Source organism: Sorghum bicolor, chromosome 7 (genome assembly GCF_000003195.3).
Source record: "Sorghum bicolor cultivar BTx623 chromosome 7, Sorghum_bicolor_NCBIv3, whole genome shotgun sequence".
In the NCBI taxonomy this organism is placed as follows: Eukaryota; Viridiplantae; Streptophyta; class Magnoliopsida; order Poales; family Poaceae; genus Sorghum; species Sorghum bicolor.
Window position 1 is genome coordinate 58860196 of NC_012876.2, and position 26940 is coordinate 58887135.

General features: G+C 42.4%; 2 protein-coding genes across 2 annotated transcripts; both read right to left on the reverse strand.

Moving 5' to 3' along the window:
• Positions 2569 to 4226, reverse strand: LOC8083531 (alpha carbonic anhydrase 7). Its single transcript, XM_002445580.2, has 3 exons — positions 3452 to 4226; positions 3102 to 3155; positions 2569 to 2786 (listed from the first exon to the last, which is right to left on the reverse strand). Exons 1-3 carry the CDS (start codon positions 4154 to 4156, stop codon positions 2700 to 2702), a joined length of 846 nt encoding a protein of 281 aa, XP_002445625.1. The 5' UTR covers positions 4157 to 4226; the 3' UTR covers positions 2569 to 2699.
• LOC8080669 (alpha carbonic anhydrase 7) lies at positions 20247 to 21631 on the reverse strand. The gene is made up of 3 exons (XM_002445583.2): positions 20903 to 21631; positions 20627 to 20680; positions 20247 to 20386 (listed from the first exon to the last, which is right to left on the reverse strand). The coding sequence occupies exons 1-3, from the start codon at positions 21605 to 21607 to the stop codon at positions 20300 to 20302; spliced, it is 846 nt and encodes a 281-aa protein (XP_002445628.1). The 5' UTR covers positions 21608 to 21631; the 3' UTR covers positions 20247 to 20299.

A 26940-nucleotide genomic window follows, 5' to 3' on the forward strand; every position in this document is an offset into this window, starting at 1 on the left:
TAACTTTCATGGTCCTTTCTCATATCAAGTGGCACTTTGTTTGCTTTTTTACTTAACTTTTCGCCACTTGAATGACAATTTTTTCTTTCAAAAGTTCTTCTATGAGCTTTGATGATGGTCAATGCATTCTAAAGGAGAGATTGGAAGATAAAGTTTTTTTTTTCTAACTAACATTAAAATTAAGAGGAAACATTAGCCCTAGTGATCATATTGTCACTTCTCTTGGTGAGATCGAGTTACGACGTGTACGACTTCCCTAAGAAGCTCCAGCTGGTACTTGGAATGTGTGTGGAAATTAAAATGCGTAGTAAACATACTCTTGTATATATGCTTCCAAATTATCCAAATTTCCATTATTAAATGGAAACTCTAACTCAATATATACAGGGATGTGTGTCACCATGCAGATCACATATACATGTATGTAAGAAATGATGAGCATGTCAATTTCTATATCAAACACATTGTTGAAGCAAAAGTTTGAACTAAAAAACATGTGAAACACACAGAGGCACAAATCTGAATAGTGATGGAAAATGTTTACAAAGTAACTGGTAACTAATAACAAATGAATCACAACTGGGAAAACACAAGACTCTTCTGTATAAGTATTATGTTATAAAATGAATAGATGATAGGGAGTTAGTTTTAACTAAATATATGTCAAACACACATGGCTCAAAGTGACATGCAAAGGAGAAAAAACTATAACATGAAGTATCTAACTACATGAGTATTGTGTGGTAGAATATGAGCAAATGGGAGAGAAGATAAGCAATTTTGATTAATTGTGGCCATAAATTTATCCAAGGATTCCTAACACTCTTGTCTCTTAGAAAAAAAACTAGCCCATAAATATCACATGTTGATGGACTAGTTATTACAAATATCAAGGTCCCAAATTACTAATCCCCATGAGATGCGCTAGGAAAAGAAAATAAATTCAATAAGTTCTCATAGAACTTAGAAACATATGACCATCTATTCGGTAGAATCTTATCATGTTGACAACAAATTCAGTTGTATTATGTTTTATAAAATGTTACACACCTTGGCCATTACTATAAAACAATCTAAAGTAATCCCCCTAGTATCTTGATCTAAGTTATTATTTGCAGCTACCTTTACGAAAAATAACTCCCTAATTTTCATCTAAATTACACACAAACACCAATATAAAAACCAATATAAAGTATCCCATTAATTTTTTTGCATGTCTATTAACCACCTTTGCAGTCATTAAAAATAAACCAAAGTAAACCCCATAAATCTAATTTATTTACATATGTCTGCACAAATAAAAACCAAAGTATTTCTACATATGATTTTATATTACTCGCTTATTTCATTTGTTAATTGAGAAAAAAACTAATTCAAGGTATATATTCATGTTGTGGGTGTTGTGAGTTCATAACTGCGGTGAGCATCGTGGTTTTTTTGTCGGAAGTTGATGTGTGGGTCTTCAGTAGCTCGGACACTTAAAAACACAAGAGGGACGTGATCTATCCTGGTTCAGGCTTCTAAGCCCTATGTCCAGCAGTGTACTGTTCTTCGTGTTAAGGAGTACCCAAATCGGAGATTACAATAGTGGAGATCAAGGGTTTGAAAGAGGATTGCTCGACTAATGCTCATCGGTGTTCTTCCTCAGCGAGTAAGAAACCAACCTTCTCTTCAAGAGGTTCTTATGGGAATCGTCCACCTTCTACGGGATTCGTCCCTCCCATTATATTATAAGGAGGGGCCGAGTACAAGTCAGTTTGAGTTCTAGTCTATGGTCTATGTGCACCGAGGTGCAGGAATCCTCTTGCACGACATGGATGGATCTTGCCTTGTCGTGTAGGGAGGTGTCAACAAAGCTGCGCCTGCCTCTTGATGCTGCTACCACCACTCTGCGCTTGATCATCACTTGGGATGAGATAGAACCATAAGAGCCTCGAAGAGATACAATTAGATAAAATCTCACTCAAGTTGTCAAAAACCACTAAAAGATAAGGTCACTTGGCATGAGAGAATCACAAGGGCCAAACCTCATTTGGCCAACTATCTCCTTGCTTTTGATGACATACAAGCACAAGTAAAAAGAACCACCAAGGTATACATAAAGAGAAACAAAAGGAATTCGTGTACAATTTTAGCATGTCACCCACTGTCCATGCCATTGATCGCCTTGGCTTGCATGTGCCACCGGAGCTTGGGGTCAGCATCACCGCCGCCATGACAGACAAGAGAAAGATCAGTGGGTAGAATGGTTTTGTCTATGTTGAGCGAGTTAGCAAAGGAACCTAGTTTAGTTTTTAGTTGACCTATAATTCAACCTGCGCTCTCTTGGGTCCATCATTCACTGCAATATGTATATAAAATTTGGCCTGATGCGAAGGACATATAAGTGACTGATCACTATTGCGTTTGCCATGTAATGGCATTTTCGTATTCAACTCAAAATGTTTGCCACATCAACATGGACAATTTTATGAATATACCTGACGCCCATGAAATTGGACATGAATAAGCGTTTTTATTTACTCATATAACAAAGGAACTTAAACAAAAAGAATTACAAATGGAATATCTGTCATAAGCTATCGAATATATATGTATGTAAACTACATCCAGACCGAATCATTTCACAATTGTGTCCTAACTGGTGTCTTCATGCCGAGCCCATATGTAGATCACTAATATGAGGCTTCAAATGTGTCCTAATAATGCTTATCGGGCTTAGGACGGAAGATGCTGATGTGTCTGTTGTTCGCCTCCTGAAGCGGCCTCGCATTGTTCTCCATGTCCTTTTTAAGAAAGGGGAAGCAGGTAAAAACACGCAAAGGATTTCGTCAGGCTGAGAAAAACCAAAATCAGCGTACATACTAGTACATTCATATTGCCTTAGATTCTAGCCATGTTTGAGTTTGAACAACGGGAACGTCCAAAAAGTACGGGGAGTATGTGGCCCAAGGTATATGCACCTCCTGCTGTACACGCATTCCATGTACATCTAACGGTGCAAGCACATGACGACACATTTACTTAAGGAGAAAAATTATTTTCCCCAAAGCAATCTTATCATGTGTGGGAAAATTAACAAGTTGGCGAGATCGACTTACGTCGTGCACGGCTTCCCTGAGAAGCTCCAGCTGGTACTTGGACACGCTGCGAACCTGCAGAAAAGAGCCAAAAAAACGCTTGAAAAACGGATGGAACCAGTACTAAAAAAATGTCCTCACCAAAACCCAATTAAGCCAAGCCGACAGAAAAGAATGTATATATATATATATATATATATATATAAATATATATATATATTTATATACATCATAAGATCGTGACTCGACCAACAAACCAATGCAAGTGTGTGTCAATAATACGTACAGGGGTTGTTGATCAAATGATTAGTGATGCATGTGAACGAAGTGAACAAACTTAACGACAAAGGCCAATGCAAAGCGTCGTATACCCTCTTGACGATGGTCCAGATGACCCCCTCGGTGCAGGGCGGCGCGGTGAGCGAGCCCATGTAGCGGTAGTAGACGCTGGCCGTGCCGCGCGCGCGCCGCGGGTCGACCACGCCGACGCGCTCCTCCCTGTCTCGCACGTCGGCGATCCGCCTGATGAAGGGCTCCAGGTGGCGGAGGAACGCGTCCTCGTGGCGGCCGACCTCGTAGAGGATGGCGATCACCGCGGCCTTCTTGTCGGCGCTCTCGTGCACCAGGTGCAGCTCCATGTCGTACCTGCGGCCGTCCACGGTGTGCTCGGCGGGCGAGTGCCAGTGCAGCTGCTTCAGGTAGTACGCCGTGCCGTTGATCACAAGGCTCCCGGCGTCGCCCTCGAACCTCACCATGATGTCGTGGCCGCGGTTGACGATGGATGCCTCGGCGGGGCGGTAGGAGTGGTGGAGGTAGCCGAGGGAGCGCACCAGCGAGACGCGCTCGTGGGAGAGGTCGATGGGCGACTGCAATCGCCCCGTGCCGCACGCCGCCCACTCCTCTTTGATGCGTCCCCAGTGCTCCGGCCCGTGCTCGTCGCCGGGGATGTAGCTGAACTCCTCCTCATGCTCGGTTTCCTGCGCTCTGGCAGCCGGCACGGCGGCGGAGAGCAGGACGGCGGCAGCTAGGAGCGCTGCGACGCCGAGGTGGAGGTGGTGGCGGCGAGCTGGAGACATGGCTGCGGGCTGTGCTGCGCGGTGGGCTGGATGGCGGGCGTTGTTATCTTTGGTCGTTGTGCTAGGTGATCTGGTACAGGAGGGGGTGCGGCATGGGGTGCTTATATAGTAGGTAACTACGGGAGTCATGAGTCCAAGGAATGAGGCCGAAGTCAGACTGGATCTCGTCAACACAGGTAGCCGCTTGCCTGGCACGGCGGCGGCCCGATCATGTCGACCGGGCCGGGGCAGGGAAGACAGCAGAAACCCACCTGCCATGGGCGAGGACGAGAGCAAGTACGTAACGCAGTACATGTCTATGCCGCCGGGCACCGGAGAAATAAACAATGGCCTGATGACGGCGTCTAGCTATATGCATTTCTCAGCTAGCGCTTCGTGCCTTCGTTGCAGAGTACACCGAGTCGTCTCGAGACGCTCTGAAGCATATCTGTACACGTCTGGTCGATCCGTGGAGCCGGCAAATTGGGTACCTTGTGCAACTTGAACTGCTGCTCGTGCTCGGTCCATCCCTACGCATGCCATGCCTTGTCCTTGAACTGATCGTATTCATGCATCAGATCCTGTCAGTTCGATCACAAGTGATTACGCTGTTTTGATCGAGTACCAGCCGGCAAAATTAAACTATAGCAAGTGAAAAAGTGACACTGAATCTGTGATTGGTGGTCGTGTATTAACGCCCTCAAAGTTGTATGTTACACATATATTCTTCCAATAAAACTTCGGTAAAATTCCGGCCGTTCTTCGAGGGAGGGGAAAAAAAGGGTGGCTGTATAACTATTCCTTATTTTTTTCTCCTCTAAATCTCTAATAAAAATTCGGCAAAACCTTTGACGCCTTTCTAAAAAATTTTTTTCAGTGCAGCCAAGTTTCCATGGTTGGAGATTGTGTAACAAGCAAGTTCATTTTTGAATGATTACACGGAAGACACGCGCAATCAACACCATGCCAGCATACCACCAAACTACGACTAGAGACTAGAGAGGCACACATACGTTATCAAAGAAACACGCACATACATCCGATGCATTGGCCATTTGGTCACCAAGCAAGTTTCATTGCGGTGCTGGACAAGTTGACTCCGCACATCTTAACACTGTACAGAGAGATACTATACTAGCGGTTCGCAACCCCTTTGTACAGGCGGATTGACGAACCGCCAGTGGCTATAGGCCTGTGGAAATAAAAGTTTCCACTGGCGGTTAACTGAGAACCGCCTGTAGAAACCGATTTCTACATGCGGTTCAGTTATGAGATCCGCCTGTGGAAATCAATTTCTACAGGCGGCTCTTTTATGTAAACCGCCTGTAGAAATTGGATTCTCCGCCTGTGGTAAGATTTTCCAATTTAACCCTATTTTTCAGCAAATCCTATTTTTAATATTATATATATATATATATTATATACATTAATATTGAAACTATGTTAGGCTACAAGATTCAACCAATGCAACATGCAATATATTTATATATACCATTACTTTGTACATAAAATTATATTAATTACAAACATCACACATCAAAGTTTTTTGTTTACAGACATATGAGGTTTCACATCTGAAACCTCTGCTCTAATAACCCGATCGAGATAGCTTTAGCCTACTAATATCTCTTAGCGCTCTAAACTCAGGCTTTGCTAGGACGCTGGTCGGGTCGTGATATTTCCCTTCGGTGGGAATGGCTTCTCTCAAGAGAAAAGTGCAGAGGTCCTCAACTATGTTATATAGAACAGCTTGAGTCACGCTCTTCACCTTTTCCAACTCATGTTGCTGCAGAGGAAGTTAGAAACATCATAAATTTATAGTTCATATAACACATGCTTAGCAACAAAAAATGACACAAATAATATAAACGACTATTAGAGCAATACCTTAGAAGGGTTAGTTACATATCTTCCGGTCTCTCTCATGAACTCGCACACGTAGAATCCACAGTGGACCGATCCGACTGGTTGCTTATGGCACTGATGTATGACAAAAAAGTAGATACTTATTAGTTGCAACATCGTCATATGCATATTATATTTATAAAAGACAGCTTGTGATATTTTGGTACGTACCGGCCATTTATAAAATAATCTCAATGGCTGCTCCGGTTCTGATGAATCACACCTTCCACCTTTGATCTTATAATACCTATAGGCCCTATAGTATCGAATACACAATCCTCAAGTTATTCTGAAACTCTTGTAAAAATAGGTATGAATATTTAATGTACTCAGCTTACCGTTCCAAATGTGTAATGAATTTTGCATAACTTGAAGGATCATATAGTCTGCAGAGTCTAGGACTAGCACACGTCCTAGACTAGGATTAATGAGGAGGCAGATCCAGTGGTCCCTGAGAGAATCGAATTTATGATGCAAGTGCCCATTGAAATTACTAATACGACGATGAATACAAATTGACACTTACCGAAAGTTGTATGGGGCAACAACACATTCTCGATCTTGATACTTGAGCAGTGCCAAGGCTATGTAGAGGTCATATTTACATTCATAATCTAGTCGACTTTCATCTATTATCTTCTTACGCTCAGCGGGGTCCAAACCTTCTAAGGAGTCGTGTTTGTCTCCGATTCTGAAGTTGTGCTGCTCCTCGCATATCTTCATCGGGCTCAGATACGCAACCCTTTTACTGGCAGACCTATCCGGATCTGAACCGTACCGCATCTCTTGTTGTTCAAAATTCATTCTGCAATGAGCACTTGTACGTTAGATTTTGAAAATTGATGCAACTCATGAATAATAACACAAGATAGTACGAGTGACACTTACAATGCAAACACGGTTACCAGCTGCACGTCTAGTCTCTGCAGGTTCATCATTAGCCACATGTCCTCGAAGGTAACGATTGCCTTTGTACGCTCACTGTTGAATGCTATTGGTGGTATAATCACATTGATCGTGTCAATGCCTACAGAAACTGCTCTCATATACCAGTCATGCATCCTTTTTATACCAGCTGGGATCTTTTTGAGTTTGTCCCAACTAAGTAGTGGTCTGCCTGGCTCATATTTAGTAGGGACAAATTTGTAATCATCCTTCGTTGGTGGCCTGATATTGACAATACGTGTTTCACAGCTTTTTGACCCCTCCTTCTCATGCTCTGCTAAGTCAACAAGTTTTGAAGTGCGGCTCCTTGCAATTCCGGACAAAAATAGGGCCGTACCAGCGGCCTTCTTCTTTGGCTCGTACGGGGAAACCAATTTGGGGACCGAGAATTTTATTTTCTTTGGTTGCGGTGGTGTCTTATCGTTATTTTTTGGTGCCGGTGGTGTGGAAGATTGCGGTGTTGAAGCATGGGGTTTAGGTGATGGTGGTGAAGCCTGGGGTTTAGGTGATGGTGGGGGAGTGGGTTTTGATGGTGGCGGGGATGGTGGTTGAGGCATTATTGGTGATGGTGGTGGTGGGGATTGTGGATGCAAGATTGGAGAGGTTGGTGGAGTGGGAAGAGATGTGGGATGGGACGACTCCTGAGTCTGCGGCACTTCTTGGGGTGATGGTTCTGGTACCTGAGACAGCAGGACGTCCCGTCGAGGCCAAAGAATAAAATTCTTGATAGCTTGTCCCAGTTTCTCAATGCCCTCGGGACTGGGAATGTCTAGCATGTCGTTCTCATATCCTTGGACAGCTGTCAACACTTCCACCCTGCAGTAGTCCTTAGGGATCTCACTACCATGGAATTGATGCCCCGGGATCGCAAGTCCTGTGGCTACTTCCCTTGTACGGTTATTGTTAAAACCATACCTTATGACTAGGGAGCAAGGCACAGGACTATCGATCTCATCAACTGGATAGCGGACCATGTCTCCGGTAGAGGCAATACTACTTGGGACGACCGGAGCTTGTTCTGTTGTTGTCGGGGCGACGACTAGCTGCATTTGAGGAGGCTGCTGGCCACTTAATTGGCTAGACATTGCGGTCGCCAATCGTTGCATCAACTCAGGAGGAGGATTGGAGAGGATTTTAGACATCACCTCTTCGACTTCTCTCTTAGCCTCCTCCTTAAAATAATTAGACATTTCTTCCTTGTAGCGATCCCGTTTCCTATACATTGCTTCCCACTCTGGTCCGAAGCCTTCTTTCCATCCTTCTTTTGATGAGATGCCTCGTACACGACCAGGATGCTCTGGGTTACCCAGAGCAACAGTAAGGACATCTTTCTCCCTTTGAGGCTTAAATTCGCCCGCTTGCTGCTTAGCTACCACAGCGAAAATATTCTTCGCTGCCTCTTCGACCATTGGGTCAGAAAATGATAAGCCAGACTTGGCTTCCTTTGCCGATACACGAGCACGAATCCACCTCGAGCCCCTGCGACCAAGTTGGTCAGGGAGCGCTGGCAGACCTTTAGCCCTCTGCGCTTCATCCTCTTGCTCCCATTGGGCAAGCTTGCGCTGATAGCCACCTGTGCCTAGATGATGGTGGCACTTGTTCCTTTTTGCGAGCTTGGATTTAGATTCGCTCAAAGCTTTGAACTCCTCGGTACTTCTCTGCTATAGAAACACCGCCCACTGACCAGCAGTGATTTTATACCTTTTTGTCGGGTCCAACCCTTTCTTTGCCCACTTAGAATTCAACTCGAACTTGTAATTCCTAAATATGATTCCCCACTGCTTCAATGTGTACTCCTTTACTAGGTCTTCTGAACCCTGAGGTAAAACAAACCTTGTAAGTAGCTTGTCCCACATTCTTGTGATTTCATTTTGGTCCACATTTGCCCACTCCCTGACTGTGATGTCAAGATGGTCCCTAACTAAGAATCCAAGTGTGTTACGCCACTTAGGTAAGGCCTCTGGAGGAGCTAGGGGTTGTCCTGTCGGGCTCACAACTGTAATTCTAAATGTGACTTTTGGAAACTGATTCAATCCTCGGTCACCTCGTTTCCTTTTTCTATCATCAGTCTTCTCGGTGGTTGTCTCCGTCGTCGGTTCGGGTGCACCTTCATGTGTGAATTCTTTCTGGGATAGGATCTTTTTCAGCTCATGAAACTGAGATAACACCTCCTGTTCATGTTAAAAGTTAAACACATAAATCATTATTGTACATATACTGAGGGACATAAAAGTTAGAAAGATTTAATTATGGATGAGTAATTCATCACCTCATCTACTTCTGAAATGTAATCAGGGTCACGTTCTAATTCACGACGAGCGTTCCTCTCTATGCGAGGATCTGGAATGTCGCTAGAGGAGGTCTCGTACGAAGGACTTGATTCATGTTCTTTTGCATTCTCTGTGTGGTCCGACCCTTGTGCTTGCTCAGTGTTGTGTGATACTTGCACCTTCTCTGTGTGGTCCGAACCTTTTTCCGGTGCTTGGTCGATGCGGTCAGACCGTGACGCTTGGTTTGGGGTTAGAGAAGTCATCGTGATAATCTATTCAAATAATTACTTAGCATTATAAATAATGTATATACATAGACACTTAAACTAAAAGCAAATATTAATTGTTTATTATTTTTACACATAAATAAATATATGCAATTTACATATATATATATATAATTGCATTATAAATAATTGGATTATAAAAAAGAAATAATAACTACTTAGCTTATGCTATAATGTATATACATAGACACTTAAACTAAAAGCAAATATGAATTGCATTGTAAATAATGTATATACAATTAATAATTTTAAGAAAAATAAAACATCATATACATCAAATAAGAAAAATAAAAAATAATTATTTAGGATATGCATAATGTATATTTATCTAGGACAATTAACAATTAATAATTATTTAGGATAATTAATAATTATTTAGGACAATTAATAATTAATAATACATCATATATATTTATTTAGAACAATTAATAATTATTTAGGACAATTATACATCATATACATCAAATAAGAAAAATAAAAAATAATTATTTAGGATATGCATAATGTATATAAGAAAAATAAAACATCATATACATTTATTTAGGACAATTAATAATTATTTAGGACAATTAATAATTTTAAAAAAATAAAATATTATATACATTTATCTAGGACAATTAATAATTATTTATGACAATTAGTAAGTATTTAGAACAATTAATAATTAATAATACATCATATATATATTTATTTAGAACAATTAATAATTATTTATAATAATTATACATCATATACATCAAATAAGAAAAATAAAAAATAAAAAAAAATAAAACAATGGCCGCTGGTGGGCCGGCCCAGCTGGGCAGGCGGCCCACCGGCCCCTGCCCCTCCCCCTCCCTCTCACCCTCGCCCTCTGCACGGTCGCAAGGCCGCCGCCGCCGCCGCGGGTGACCACCCCGACGCACTAGCCACCTCGACTCCCCCCGCCTCCCAACGCCGCCTCGACTTCCCCACGCCGGCCGCACTCGCCGCATCGCCGCCGGCGAGCCGCGGCCGCCGCGCGCGCTCTCTGCCTCCGACGCCGAGCTCCCGCATCGGCCGCCGCGTGAAGCCGCCTCCGCCGCAGCCGCACGCGCACCCACTCCCATGTCGCAGCCGAGAGCTTACCTCCAAGAGAAGATGCCGGCGAGAAGGAGAAGGAGAAGGTCGCCGGCAATGGGAAATTTGGGCAGCCTGGCGGCGTGTTTGAATAGAGACTGGCGCCTTCGGGGACTTAGAAAATTTCAGGTCTGCGCGCGGAGTATATATAGCCTCGATTTCTACAGGCGGTTGGCATTGACCACCGACTGTAGAAATAGCACTATACAGGCGGTGGTCAATACCACCCGTCTGTACAAAGTTTTTTGCAATTATTATTATTATTATTATTATTATTATTATTATTATTATTATTATTATTATTATTATTATTATTATTATTATTATTATTATTATTATTATTGTTTTCTATATTTTTTGTTACTATTTTTTATTGCATATTGATATTATAATATAATAATATTTTAACATAATTATTTCTATATTCTATATTTGTAACATAATTATATTGTTTATATATTATTTGTATAATGATATTTCACACCTATATATTATTTTTTATATTATTTTAAATTTCAAATGCATATTGCATATTGTATGAAAGGTAGAGCTTGATGAGCTCTAACTTCACTCTATCCAAAACTTTTCATTTGAGGACGTTTAGTGCCTAGTTGGACCTAGTTTGACCTAGTCAAATTTTGAAATTTTACATTTTCACAACTACACACACGTTTTCGAAACCCGATACGTCCCCAACTCGAAAAGTCATGAATACAAAGATTGTTCCACTCATCAAGATATACATTTCATACATAGGACATTTTTGCATTTGACAAAGCGTTTCAAAAGTGTAGTTCTAAATCCACAAGTCTCACATATAGTTTCATAAAGTTTGTGTCACATTCAACACTTTGTGACTAGAGTTTACCAATTCTTTGTCAAATGCCAAAATATCGTATGTATGGAATGTGTATCTTGAGGAGCTCTAACACCCATGTATTCAAAAGTTTTCATTTGAGGTCATTTAGTGCCTAGTTTGACCTAGTTTGACCAAGTCAAATCTTGGATTTTTTCTGAAAAGTCACTTTGACCGGACCCTTTGTAGTCTCAGATACAAAAGTCATAAATACAAAGTTTGTCCAGCTTATCAAGATACACATTGTGTGTAAGGGTCAACTTTTCATCTGAGCGAGTTTGGACCACTCAAATTTTGAAATTTCAAATTTCCATAGCTACACACATGTTTTCGAAACCCGAGACGTCCCCAACTCGAAAAGTCATGAATACAAAGTTTGTTCCACTCATCAAGATATATATTTCATACATAGGACATTTTTGCATTTGACAAAGCGTTTACATGACGAATCACAGATACAATCTAGGCCGCTACTATTCTCCCTTGTTCATCAGGGCGCACCCGTGGCAAAGAACTCTGTGGGATGCTTCGCTCAATATTTTTTATCTTCATAGGATGGTCCACAAAGAGGGACATATCACTGAACTGGTTAAAATCCTCTAGATCTGATACACCGTCAACTCCAACTGCTTGTTGCTTTCTTGGAAAAACTACATGCTTCGGTTTGTCGGTAGTTTTCTTCTCATTCTTAGAAAGGATCTGCTCAGCATAGAAAACCTGTGCAACACGATTAGCAAGGATCCATGGGTCATCTTTATATCCCACCTTACTTAGATCAAGAACTCTGACCCCATAATTATCCACTGTGACATGTTTATCTGCAACCCATTGATATCGAAACACAGGGATCTGAAATGTACCATAGTCTAGTTCCCATATGTCCTCGATGAAGCCAAAGTATGTAATAATATCACCAGTTTTGTCATCTATGGCCTCGCATCGAACACCACTATTTTGTGTCATGCTCTTTTGGTCCTTGGACTTGGTATGAAATGTGAATCCACTTATGTCATAGGTTTGCCATGTTATGACTTGGCGTGATGGTCCAGATGCCAAAGCCTTGATGGTTTGTTTCTCAATTGTTTCCCCATATGGAATGTCCTGCTCCCTTAGCCATGTGTATAACTGTTTCTTGTGTTCCTTCATTACCCAATCCTCTGTTTGCCTAGGATTATGTTCTCGAAGCTCATCCATGTGTTGTTCAATCAAATGCTCCATTATCGAGAGCTGACGTAAGATGTTGTGATGTGCCTCAAGTACTGTATTGTAATCTGGTGGGATGAATGACTTTCGTCCAATCCTCCCACATCCATGTAGCCTACCCTCATGTCTTGACGGAGGCAAACCTATTGCAACCTGGTCTTTTAGGACATTATTACAGAATGGTCCTCCTGACTCAATCGCCTCTTCGGTACAATACCCCTCTATCATGGACACCTCGGGACGAGCACGAGTTGATACATAGCCATTTAGTATTGACATAAAACGCTCGTAAGTCCACATTTCATGCAGGTACATGGGACCCAGTGCCTGTATTTGTGGAACCAAGTGCACCACAAGGTGCACCATGATATCAAAGAATGATGGGGGGAAACACATCTCAAACTGTGACACTGTTTCCACTGCGAATTCCTGAAGGGATTCTAACTCATCACGGTCAATTACCTTTTGTGTGATCTTGTTGAAAAAGTAGCACAACCGTGTGACTGCCATCTTTAAGAATACTGGATTTATAGCCCTTATTGCAATAGGGAGGAAAGTAGTCAGCATGACATGACAATCATGTGAGTTGTAGTTGGTGAGTGCTAGGTCTTTCATTGACACAAAACTCCGTATGCTAGAGCAGAATCCAGATAGGACTTTCAATTTCTTCAACCACTCACACATCGCATGTTTCTCATCTATGTTGAGGTTGTAGCTTGCTGCTGGGAGATGGTACTTCCCATTTTCTTGAAGAACAGGATGAAGCTCTTTTTTTATGCCTAACTGCACCATGTCAAAGCGTGAATTGAATCCTTCCTTTGTCTTGGTCTTGATGTCTAGCAATGTGCCCATTAGACTTTCGAACACATTTTTCTGGACGTGCATACCATCGATCGCGTGTCGTACATCCAAGTCTTTCCAGTATGGCAAATACTCAAAGAAAATAGACTTCTTCTTGAATGTTGCCCTTGGAGTTGATTTGACATCCTTTCTTAATTTTCCATCCTTTGTCTTCTTTCCAAACACAAATTTAATGTTGCTCACTATTTTGAAAACTCTATGGCCTTTGCTATTACCTAATGGTGCATCTGAGTTCCTTTCATCATTATAGTCAAAGTACTTATCCATCTTTTTCAGGCGGTACTTGTGTCCTTTCGATAAGAAGCGTCTGTGCCTCATGTACACTATCTTCTTAGATGCATTAAGGGACACGTAATGGGTTCCATCTATGCACACCACGCAACCAACCTTTCCCTTGAAGTGCCCTGATAAAATAAAGAGAGCGGGGTAATCGTTGATAGTAACAAAAATAATTGCTCTTAGCGTGAATGAATCTTTGCGATACTCGTCCAACATTTGAACACCTTTTTCCCATAACATTTTCATTTCCTCCATCAATGGCTCTAGGAAAACATCCATGTCAACTCCAGGTTGAACTGGTCCAGAGATAAGTAAGGTTAGCAAAAGGTATTTTCGCTTCTGCATCAACCATGGAGGGAGGTTGTAGATGGTGAGAATCACCGGCCATGTGCTATGCTTGCTGCTCCTCTCAGCAAATGGATTCATTCCATCTGTACACAGTGCGATCCTAACATTCCTTAGTTCGCTGGCAAAGTCTTGGTGGTTGTCATTGAAATCTTGCCACTGCTTTCCATCGGCTGGATGGCGAAGCTTGCCATCATTTTTGTGCTCATCAGAAGCATGCCAACTCATAAGTTTTGCATCCTCAGGGTTAGCAAACAAACTCCTCAGTCGATCTACCACTGGAAGGTACCACATCACTAAAGCAGGAATATTTTTCTGCGCATAATAGTCAACCTCTTCTTTATCTTTGCTCATGGGTTTTGAACTCTGTTGAGTGTTCTTTTGGGCCTTCTTTCGCTTCTTCCCTGCTTTACACATGGAGGCAGCACAATCCTCTCGATAGTCTTTGTTTGTCTTGTACCGACTTGCACCACAATTTGGACAACTATCCAAGTCCTTGTAATCATCACCTCGGTACAGGATACAATGATTTCTACACGCATGGATCTTCTCGACACCCATAGTCAGCGGACTGATCAGCTTCTTTGCATAGTACGTGTTAGCAGGAACTTTGTTCTCCTTTGGAAACATATCGCCGATAATACTTAAGAACGCATCGAATCCAGCATCGGACAAACCATACCTGGCTTTTGCCATCAACAGTTTGAGCACAGCTCGTAACGTTGTGTACTCTTTGGTACAACCTTTAGACTCATCATACAAAGGCTCTTCTGCTGCCTTCTTCAAGGCCTCCATCCCTTTCATTAATAACATTGATGGTTCAGTATGACGACGCAACATTGCCTCCAAGAATTCAGCATCTTCTGCAGCCGTATCATTTGGTAAGACATGAGTTCTTGCACCATCATTTCCCCCAGCAGATCCACCAGCGGTAACATTTGGCACAACATGTTCACTCTGGGGTGTGTCGTGGAAAAACTGATCAGCAGGCATGCCTGGACCATCGGTGTCGATGTGTGCTGGGTCCCCAACTGTATAAGGCGCTGAGCTACCCTCTCCATGCTTTGTCCAAATCAAGTAATCCTTCATAAATCCTCAGCAGATTAGATGAGAAATGATTACTTCAGTATCTTCAAATAGAAGAATATTTCTGCAGTCGTAGCATGGACAATATATATGCTTCGTCTTTGTTCTCAAAGCATGGTTCTTAGCGGCATCAACAAACCTATGCACCTCAGGTATATATGATGGATCTAGTCTTGATAAGTTATACATCCATAAGGACCTCTCCATCATGACCTGTTGAAAAGTTAGTAAATTAATTGAAATATTGTCTATGAATATTTGTTATTAAAAATAAAATAAGACCTAACAATTAAATCAAATTGAAAAAGAAATCATGGAAATGGTGAGAGGAGAGGCAACATCTTAAACAAGAGGGCACAAAAATGCTTATCGCGTAATTAAATCAAATTTACATAAAAAATAACATCCTAAACAATATAATTTAAAAAACTAAAAAGAAAACTTACCTTTCTTAGCCACCTCCACCTCCTTCCAAGAAATGAAGATCAAAACCTCCACCCTTGTATTTTGACCTGTTGAAAAGTTAGTAAATTAATTGAAATATTGTCTACGAATATTTGTTATCAAAAATAAAAGAACACCTAACAATTAAATCAAATTGAAAAAGTAAAACAAGTATCAAAAATAAAGACAAAACCATAAATATATATCTTTATATCACTAAAATAAATTTGACAAGGTACAAAAACACTGTTGATTGAAACTAAATATATTATATCACTAAAAAATTTGAGAAGGAAACATGGAAATGGTGAGAGGAGAGGCAACATCTGAAGCAACCTCATATATAAAAAATGCTTATCGCATAATTAAATCAAATTTACATAAAAAATAACATCCTAAACCATATAATTTAAAAAACTAAAAAAAAACTTATCTTTCTCTCCCTTCCTAAGCATGGAAACACCATTCATGGAAACTACTACATATATATTTCTTGGATTCACAAATTAGAGAAGGAAACATAAAAAAGAAGATAGGAGAGACATCATATATTCATCTTAAGCAACTTTATTTGAGCAAAATAGACCATACCTAGCTATTCTACTCTCTCTCTCTCATGGTGAAACCCTAGATCCAAAAAGTAGCTCAAATTGAGCAAGAGGGCACAAAAAGAGGCATTAGAGGCATCAACTAACCTTTCTTAGCCAGCTCCTTCCAAGAAATGAAGATCAAAACCTCCCCCCTTGTATTTTGAAAAATCTGGACCTCCAAAGTGGGCTGCAATGGAAGGTGGCTGCGAGCTACAGTTCTGTCCGAGGAGGAAGAAGGGGCTGGTGGTATTTATAGGAAGATAAATCACAGGCGGTCATGTTATGTGAACCGCCTGTGTTAATAGATTTACACAGACGGTTCGCATAACTGAACCGCCTGTGTAAATGGACCATTTACATAGGCGGTTTTCTTACAATAACCGCCTGTACTGAGCCTTTTATACAGGCGGTTTTCAATTCTAGCCGTATAAATTTTCAACATAGGCGCATTATAACTAAAACCGTCTGTAGAAATGTTTTACCCCCGCTGGCTTAGAACCTCTGTGTACTAGTATAATTTCAGTTGACCAGACGTTACAAGTTGCATGATGCATTCATGGTACGGTGACCTCCTGCTTTAGTTTGCACCAGAATATTGACTGAGTATATACATGTACTCGTCCGGCCATGAGGTAGTGCACATATATTAATATTTAAATTTTAAAATATTTGACCAATAATTTAACTAACAATTTTAATTACTATAATATAAACTTGGTATGAATTATTATTTTGCAAATAAATCAAGATTATCCTATTATCATAAGTTTATAAGTATAAACAATATAATATAACGTAAGTAAATGGTTAAAGTGTAACTTAGGAGATTATATCATGCCAAAGTAAAGGAGGGAGTAATCAATAACGACAATATTGATTGAACTATCATGATCTGCATGGCGAGGATAAGTGTTTCATGTCTACGTGTGAACGATTGTAATGTATAAATTAAGTTATTATCAAGGTTCAAAAAGACGCTCCTAAGGGATTGCCAAGGCGCGCTTACGCGCTGGGCGGAGGGGTGCTGCCTTGCCTAAGAGGGTAGGCGGAGGGACATGCCATGTGTACTGTACACCCAAATCCAGAGCCATGCTGCAAGCAGAGGTCACCTATGGGGGAGGAGGACCAGCAGACCGTGGGTGGAGGTCGCCGGTGGGGGAGGAGGATTGACAGAGGTCGCTATTGAGGGCATAGAGTGGCAGGCAGCATGCGCGTGCGGGCGACGTGCCTACTAGAGGAGACAAAAGAGGATCGGCGGTCGGTTGGCGGAGGTCTCTGGTGGACCTGCGGATAGCACGTGCGGGCAGTTGTATGCGTCAGTTGTAGCGGTGGGAGACGCAGCAGAGAAGGAAGAGATAATCATATAAGGTTTTGGGGGCTTGGTCTTTGGGGCGTTTACTGTTTTATGGGTCTTTCTCTAAAATCTACTTATCTCCTATTTTCTTTTTCTTTTTTAAATATATATGTGAGTATATACTAATGCCTAGAAAACGTCTTAGAACACCTAGGCTGGCCGGCCTACGCTCGCATAGGCTCGAGGCGGTGGGTCATTGCCTAGATGTCGCCTAGTCCCTTTTTGAACTTGGTTATTATGTTGTCCAAGTATCGTGTTCGAATGCTTCAAAATAAAATTCGAGCTTGCTACGGACAAGTACATATATGGGTACGTACGCACAATGAAAAACAGTAAGCGCTGCGGCGTATGTATGAGCACTTCCTCCTATAACATCGCCTGCGTTGCCAGTTGACGACGCGCAGAACGCCAGAACTGGAAGCCGATAGAAGGCCTTTGTAAATATTTGTGTTACACCGAGTTAGAGAGACACGGTAAGCCAGTAAGGTCGTAGGCTTGATGGATCATTCATTCATTCCTCACTATCTTGTTTTGATATCTCGATGATCAATATGACGTTCTGTCGAGGAAAGTGGATCGAATCAACACACAATAATAATGTACGTACGCGTTTTGTGCTCCTTGAACTGATCCTGTGTTTTTCCCACGAGGTTAATTCCGCGTCCACAGCGCTCTGGCGGCAGTAAAGAATTAACGTGTCTCCAGTCGTTGCGATTAGCAAATGGGAGACTTTGGCAACTTGCCAATGCCAGGCGTCAGGTGAGTTGACAACACGCAGCAGCCTGCTTCAACTCAGGTCAAGATGGTAATGGCTACACGAAATTTAAAACCCGATGAGTTTTTACTCTATGAGAATAAGGGTATAGGTCAATTTATTTACTCATGGATTTGTTAATGGGCAAAAATCCAGACCCAATGATTTTCATATTTTGTTTTTTCCTTTGTCGCTATGTGGATGTGCCTATGGGCAACCCGATGGACATGGATTTGGACACCAAATCAAACCCGTTATAGGTCATGTGTTTTTTAACGGGCAAATTTCATATTCATCACTATGGGTTTGGGCTAACAAAACCTAGATTTATACTTAACAAAACCTAGATTTATACTTGTTGCCATATCTAGACTCATGTATGGCTGCTGGTTGGTTTTGCCCACCAGTGCATGAATAATAATATTTTAGATGTTTAATATTACTCATAAAGAATGTAAAATTTGTTTTTCGAGAAGTGAAAGAATACAAAGTTTATTATTTTAAAGTATATTTATTATAAAACACAACTACACAAATATTTTTCTAAGTTTTATTAATCAAGGCGTTTACAAAATCCAACTATCTCGGTTAATATCAAAGATTAACAAGGTGATCATTTTTATTAACTGAGACGGTCACAATTAACTGTCTTACAAAATCATTTACGGATAACTGCTTACTAAAATCTATTTACGAAGGTGGGGACCACCTCAAAAAAATGTCTCTATTTTTGGAGATGGGCCTCTTTAAATGGTTTGCCTTCGTTAATGTGGCCAAGCCCACTTACATCCATCTCGGTCCATCTTAGCCCGACAACAATATTACAGTATATGATAGAAACCATAGTCCATGTGGACGGTGATAGGGCCGATAGTGGTAGCCGCTAGGGTTCTTGGTTCAATGGTTCTGCAATCTGCACAAAAGCATAGGTCGTCAGGTGTGGCCAGTGGGGGAATGAGTGAGTGTGATAGGTAAATGGTCCAGGTGGGTTGCCATGTATTTAGATGAATAAGAGTTTTAAGGGCATGTTTGCATCCTTCCTTACTAATAGGACTAATTGTTTTGGTCAAAAGATGTTGTCTAACACCTTCTTTAATTGGATCTTCAAATATTGTCATTAGAGTTGGCTCTCTGGAGTGTGAACAAGAAACATAGAAATTGTGGAGACACAAAAATATAGAGAATGCTTTTTATTCAAGTAGCTCTGCAAATGATAATTTAGAGAGTGAATTTTAGAAAGACTCTTGGACATGTTTTAAGATGGAGAGAGAGTAGCAATTTTGAAGCTTAAATACATTATACATGTGTATATACCTACTAATTACTATTTTTTCTCCAAAATGTTGGGTATGCTCGGGAATACTCGGGCACAATGCTAGATTTGCCCATGGGAGAGAGAGGGAGAGAGAGAGTAGTGGTGGTAGAATGGTTTAGTCTGTGTTGAGCGAGCTAGCAAAGTAACCTATAGTTAAGTTTTTAGTTGACCTAATTCAACTCATGCTCTCTTGGATCCATCATTCCTTGCAATATGTATCAATATTGGGCCCGATGCGGAGGACTGATAATTGACTGATCACTATAATTGTAGTGTTTTTCATGTAATGGCTGTTTTGCATTCAACTCAAAACTGTTTCCCACATCAACACAGCCATAACAAAATTTTTGAACATGCCTGACGCCCATGAAAGTGGAGATGAGAATAAGCATTTTTATTTACTCATATAACAAATGAACTTAAACATAAAGAATTACAAATAGAATATCAACCATATAAGCTATTGAATCTGTAAATTTAATTGCAATGAATCATATCACAAAAGTGTTCTTTTGGTGCCCTCATGTCGAGCCCATATGTACACATCACTAATATGAGACCGGAAACGGAGCCTAATAATGCTTATCGGGCTTAGGACGGAAGATGCTGATGCGTCTGTTGTTCGCCTCCTGAAGCGGCCTCGCGTTGTCCTCCATGTCCTGCAGCAGGTAAAACACGGCGCTGTCAGGCTGATCGAACCAAAACTAGCGTACATACTATGTTCATATTGCTTTTGATTCCAGCCATGTTTGAGTTTGAAGAACGGGCAGGACGGGGACGTGTGCAGTGGCAGCGACATATTTACTTTCCACTTCAGTAGAAAAACAGAGGCAAAAGTACGAGCAATCTCATCACGCGTGTGGAAATTAACAAGTTATTAGCGTGACCGATGGACTTACGTCGTGCACGGCTTCCCTGAGAAGCTCCAGCTGGTACTTGGACACGCTGCGAACCTGCAGAAAAGAGCCAAAAATAACGCTTGAAAAGCAGATGGAACCAATACTAAATTAAAATTTGCTCACCAACCCAAGCCAAGCCGACAGAAAAGAATGCATCATATGATCGTGACGCGAGTGTTTGTCAATATAATACACGAGAGCCGTTGATTAAATTATGATTGATGCATGTGAACGAAGAAGTGAACAAACAAAAGCCCAATGCAAAGCGTCGTATACCCTCTTGACGATGGTCCAGATGACCCCCTCGGTGCAGGGCGGCGCGGTGAGCGAGCCCATGTAGCGGTAGTAGACGCTGGCCGTGCCGCGCGCGCGCCGCGGGTCGACCACGCCGACGCGCTCCTCCCGGTCTCGCACGTCGGCGATCCGCCTGATGAAGGGCTCCAGATGGCGGAGGAACGCGTCCTCGTGGCGGCCGACCTCGTAGAGGATGGCGATCACCGCGGCCTTCTTGTCATCGGCGCTCTCGTGCACCAGGTGCAGCTCCATGTCGTGCCTGTGCCCATCCACGGTGTGCTCGGCCGGCGAGTGCCAGTGCAGCTGCTTCAGGTAGTACGCCGTGCCGTTGATCACAAGGCTCCCGGCGTCGCCCTCGAACCTCACCATGATGTCGTGGCCGCGGTTGACGATGGAGGCCTCGGCGGGGCGGTAGGAGTGGTGGAGGTAGCCGAGGGAGCGCACCAGCGAGACGCGCTCGTGGGAGAGGTCGATGGGCGACTGCATTCGCCCCGTGCCGCACGCCGCCCACTCCGCCTTGATGTGTCCCCAGTGCTCCGGCCCGTGCTCGTCGCCGGGGATGTAGCTGAACTCCTCCTCATGCTCGGTTTCCTGCGCTCTGGCAGCCGGCACGGCGGCGGAGAGCAGGACGGCAGCAGCGAGGAGCGCCGCGATGGCATGGCAGGGGTGGCGGCGAGCTGGAGACATGGCTGCGGGCTGTGCTGAGCTCTGGGTGGGTGGGCGTGGGCGTCTAGTTTGTTATTAGCTTTGGTCGTTGTGCTAGCTGATCGAGCTGGTACAGGGGTCCCGGCATGGGGTTGCTTATATAGTAGTGACCATGGGAGTCAGTCGAAGTCGAAGGAATGAGGCCGGAGTCAGAATGGATCGTGTCAACACAGCTGGCCTCGCGCCTACCACGGCGGCCCGATCATCTCGACCGGGCCGGGGGCTAGGACGAGAGCACGTACGTCCGCAATATACCGCCGGAGAAATAAACAATTAATGGCCTGATGACGGCGTCTATATGGAGTATTTCTCAGCTAGCTTCGTGCCTTCGTTGCAGAGTACGTACGGGGATGGATGGATTAATGGAAGGCGTTACACCAAGTCGTCTCGAGACGCCCTCAAGCATATCTGCACGTGTTCGGGGCTGCGCTTGATCCACGGAGCACTACTACTGGTTAATCCAGCTTGAACCGCTGCTCGTGCTGGGTCGTTCATCCGTAAGCATGCCTTGTTGTGGTTGAACTGATCTTCTTCATCTTTCTTTTATGCAAAAAGGCTATGGATGTGTTGATGTCGAATTTAGATCTGGATCACATATCAGTAAGGGCTATCACGCCCTACATTACAATCAACCTATCACATGTAGCAAGCAACCCAACGGTCGATGAAACTAATCTAGAGATCGATTAGTCCGATCTAAGAGCCCGTCCTTCGCCACAAAAGCCTAAAGAAACACCTCACTGTCGAGGAGATTCACTCTTAGGATTGTCCTTCTGGCAAGGTCACCTAGAACATCGATATATCTCGTAGAGAGATAACGAACAACAAGAGGATTAGAAAAAGGGCAAAACTTAGGCAATAGATGTAAAAAAGACGAATGAGTGTTGGATCCTTCGATCAATCGTGATTATCTTATACATGTAGAGGGGGTGGTTTTATCATAATAGAAAACAAGTCAAAATTATAATCTCCAAGATTCTATGCAAACGGATGTACGAGCGGTGAAGGTAACCAGCCTGGCAGGTTAGGGAGACCGACTAGGCTTGTTTTTGCAGAAGGGGTGAAAGCCCTAGTTTGGTTTTGGATAATTGATGAAACCCTAGCACTAACCTCTATACTAAGTGTGTGTAGACTTAATGAGGTTGATACATGCCAAGTGATGGAGCAAGAGATAATCATGGTGATGATGGGATGACCACAAGGTGATCAAGTGCTCAACTTGGAAAAGAAGAAAGAGAAAAACAAAACCCTATGGAGATCTGTCACACCCCAAAATTCCTACTTTGGGATGTGACTTAGAAAACACTAAAAATAAAGCCAAAGATTTTATAATGTTATAAAATATTCCAACTTTAGTTATGTTGTCTATATTTTTAGGTAGTGGAAAAAATGTGAGTTTCTAAAATTTTTGCAATTTAACTTAGTGGTTTGTTGCACTCATGCCATTGCACAGTGTTTATGCTTGAAAAATGAATTTATTTGTTTTCAAATACGCTAAGGGTTTGATCCCAGTCTCATCTTTCCAAACATCTTGTCCAAATCCATAAATCTATGTTAGATGACCAGTCATCATTTCTTTTGTTCCTCACATAATTCTATCATCATTTTTTAGAGTCATATCAGACATTGTTTCTTATCCATTCTAATTCCATTTTGGGTAAAGCTCATGTCAACATATCTCCATCGCATAACCTTCCCGCGCAGCCCAAATTTCACATCTGTATCACTAAGCGACCAAACCAAATCATTGCTGCACATTCTCTCATCTCATGTTCAAATCCATAATCTTAGCCCACTTAAAAACTAGCCTCGTACCTCCTTTTCTTGCTATTAGATCAAGTCAAGAGTGTTTTGTTTTGCTTTCGGCAAAGCCCAAATCAGCTCAACAGCTCATCTCTTCGCCTCTATTTTGATGCAACCTTCTAGTTGACCCTACCCTTCTCCTTCATGTGAAGTATCTTCACTCTCCCATCTCTAGTTGGCCTTTCTCATTTTTCCTACTGGCTCCAACACTTTATCCATTGGATCACCTTTCTTACATACCTCTCATCAATCTCTCTCATTTCTCCCTCCCTAAATGCATGAGTAAACACACACAAAAATTTAGGCACCAATGACGTGGCAGCCATCTCCTGCTGCCCACACCCACCACCTCTCGTGCAAAAATATAGGCACCTATTATTTTCTCCGTAATTTACTAGACTCACCTATGCTCCTTTACTCTATCACTCAATTTCATGCATATAGCAACAATGTCTCCTTTATGTGAATATGCAGCCCTCTCTTATGGTGTCGCTCTCTCTCTTTTCTCTCATGCAAAACAGCAGCATTAGTTCTCCTCTTAATCCCTTGGCAAACCTCCTTTGCACGCCCTCCTTAATTCGAATGAGTAAAGGGGAGATATTTCTGCATGCATACATGCACCTGTCTTCCCTCCAGCCTCTCTCCATCACGCACACAAATATAGGGACACACCTCCTTGGTTGACATCCTCTCTTATGCTGCCCCCTAATCTTCCTTCATGCAACGACTATATCTATAGTAATTCCCTCCTCTAAATTGCCCCATGTCATTTACATACCTCTCTAATTACAAGATTGATGAAGAAACAACCATCCCTCCTCTCTTTCTCATGCACATACATAGCAGCACCTCAGCAATTGCCTCTCCCTCTCATGCAAGAATTTTCACACATAATTCCCCTCCATAAACTCTCCATCGAATTACCTCCTCTATTCATTTGCATGCATGCACTTACTGATAGCCATACTTCCTTCTCTTCTTTTTCTCACGTGCCAGACATAATATATCTTTTTCTAACCTTTACTCCATTGCATGCATGCAACAATCAACCACATTTCCTCTTCTCTCTCACCCACAACCAGTAGCACACCTCTCTTTATCTCTATCTTGACAATACCATTTTATTCTCATGAATATCTCTAAAAGCATGGATCCAGGCAGCAGTAGCCATAACCTCCCCCTCATCTCCTCTCTTTTTCTCATGCTGATCCATGTTTACTTCTCCACACTCCTCTCAAGCAAACACGGAAAAACATCCATTCCTTCATACATAATTCTCACGGTAACACCTCTATTCACTCCTTTCTTGATATCATCTCTTTAATTCATTGGTTTTGCTCTCACTTCAATGGCATGCATGCACATAATAACCAGCACCATCTCTCCTTTTTTTTCACACGCAAAAACCAGCAGACATCTCCTTTCAATCCCCTCTTGATGGCACCAATTTTTACTCGAATTTACTTCACTTCATTTGCATGCTCTCATGCAGCAAACTACAGCTATAAAACCCCCTCATCCCCTCCTCTCTCCCTCACGCAAGCACCAGAGAAGGAGCATCCCATCTCCTCCCCTCCCTCCATCAGATGGGCGCCCTCCTCCTCTCCTTTTCCCCATGGCTGCAGCTCCAAATCCCTCAAATTCTTCTCCAACAAAATGGAACCACATGATCAATCTGAGTATGTTATGCCGCTGGTTCTATCTTCTAGGCATGAAAGCAACAATTGGTGAGATTTTCTCCTTGTTGTTCATCTCTTATATATCCCCTTGCTGATCTCATCAAATCACAGGACCTCAAGAAATTCCTCATGATAATCCCTAATGTACAGAGATGAGGTTGTGCTTCCTATTGAACTCCATGCAGTGATATTCCTCGCTTCTTATTGTGGTTTGCTGCCGTTGCTACTACTGCTGAGCAGCATGGTGAGGACACTCCAACTCCTCCACTCTCACCTACATGGTCACCCTATCTTCCTCCTCTAATTTCCTCTCCTCCCTTTTTATGAAATTGCAGTGCCCTGGCTGCGATGAATCCGTTATGCCACTGCACATATTTTCCCGTCGCTGGAATCCATGAATCATTTGCATTGTGCTGCGGTAAGGGTCATGGTTTTCTCTGTTTTTGCCGAGAAACTCATGTTCATTATGTCCCCTCCTTGTTGTGACCTTTCAAGGAAATACCATGCTGCTGCAGTGCTTCATGGAGGCCATCTCAATGTGCCGTGTCGCCTTCTGAAACCAGCAGCACATCCCATCGATTGTCGACCGTTTTGCTGTCCATTATTGGCGTTGGTCGCCATCGAGATCATGTCCAGCAACCATGAACCTCGATGTGAGCCCCTCTCCCCTGTCTCAATCTTGTATACATATTCTTTTCCATAAATCATGAGCCATAGTCCAAGTTTGATCAAATTCTGTCAAAAGTTTTCCCGCAATCGTGTTGCTGTCCTTTTTGGACAGCAGTGTTATTGCCGGTCAGCGTTCATGTTCTCCATTGATCTGTCAAGCTCTATGATGAATCCTTTGAATATAACATCATTTATATATTTGCACACGTCCCTACAAAATTTTATAGCGAGAGACTTCAAGATGAAAGAGATATAATCGTCTTTTTAGTGCTTGCTGTCCCTGCTATTTCAGCAGTGTTGTGCCTCTGTTTGGTAGTGATGTTCCCCATAATACATTAGTCAAATCATCAAACCATTCATACAGCATGTGTGTCCTATCCTTGCACATGCCTCTGCAAAGTGTCATGGCTATAGGATCAAATTTGGAAGAGATATGATCCTATCTTTTGCTCACTGTCCCTGCTGCCCCGCAGCAGAGTTCCAGCTGGTTGGCATGCATATTCCCGATATTCCATCACTCCAGTAACTGTGTCCTTCAACCACAATGTGGCTTATATTGTTGCACATGCCTCTGAGAAATTCCATGGCCATAGGATTCATGATAAAAGAGAAATGTTTCTATGTTGTGCTTGCTGTCCCCGCAGCCCCGCAGCAGAGTTCCTGCTAATTGGCGAGTGTGTTGCCGAAAATCCACTACTCCGTTTGTCAAATCCTATTACCCACTTGTGTATAATAAACTTGCACATGCCTCTGCAAGTTGGTTTGTCCATAGGTGCCACGATTGTCGTGATATAGTGGTCACAGTAACTGCTACAGCTGCTGTCCAGCAGACAGCAGTGCAAGTCCTTTTGCAGTCATGTTTTCCCGGTCCTCCAATACTTAGAATAACTTGTTCTTTTGCCACAATATACTCCATACAGTCCAAAACAAGCCCACAAAAATGATCTCCATTTGGTGCTGCTAATACCATGTTCTTTGTAATCATAATCACCACTGTCCGCCACTAGGTTTGCTCAACCGTTGTGCAAATCGTCATCATCGTGCTTCCCTTTTATGTAACATTTCATCAGTGCAGCCACTAGTCATAATATGTTCCATGTATTCTCTTCACAAATTTATAGTCATCAACAAATTATCTATAGATCCTTGTGCTCCATAAACCTT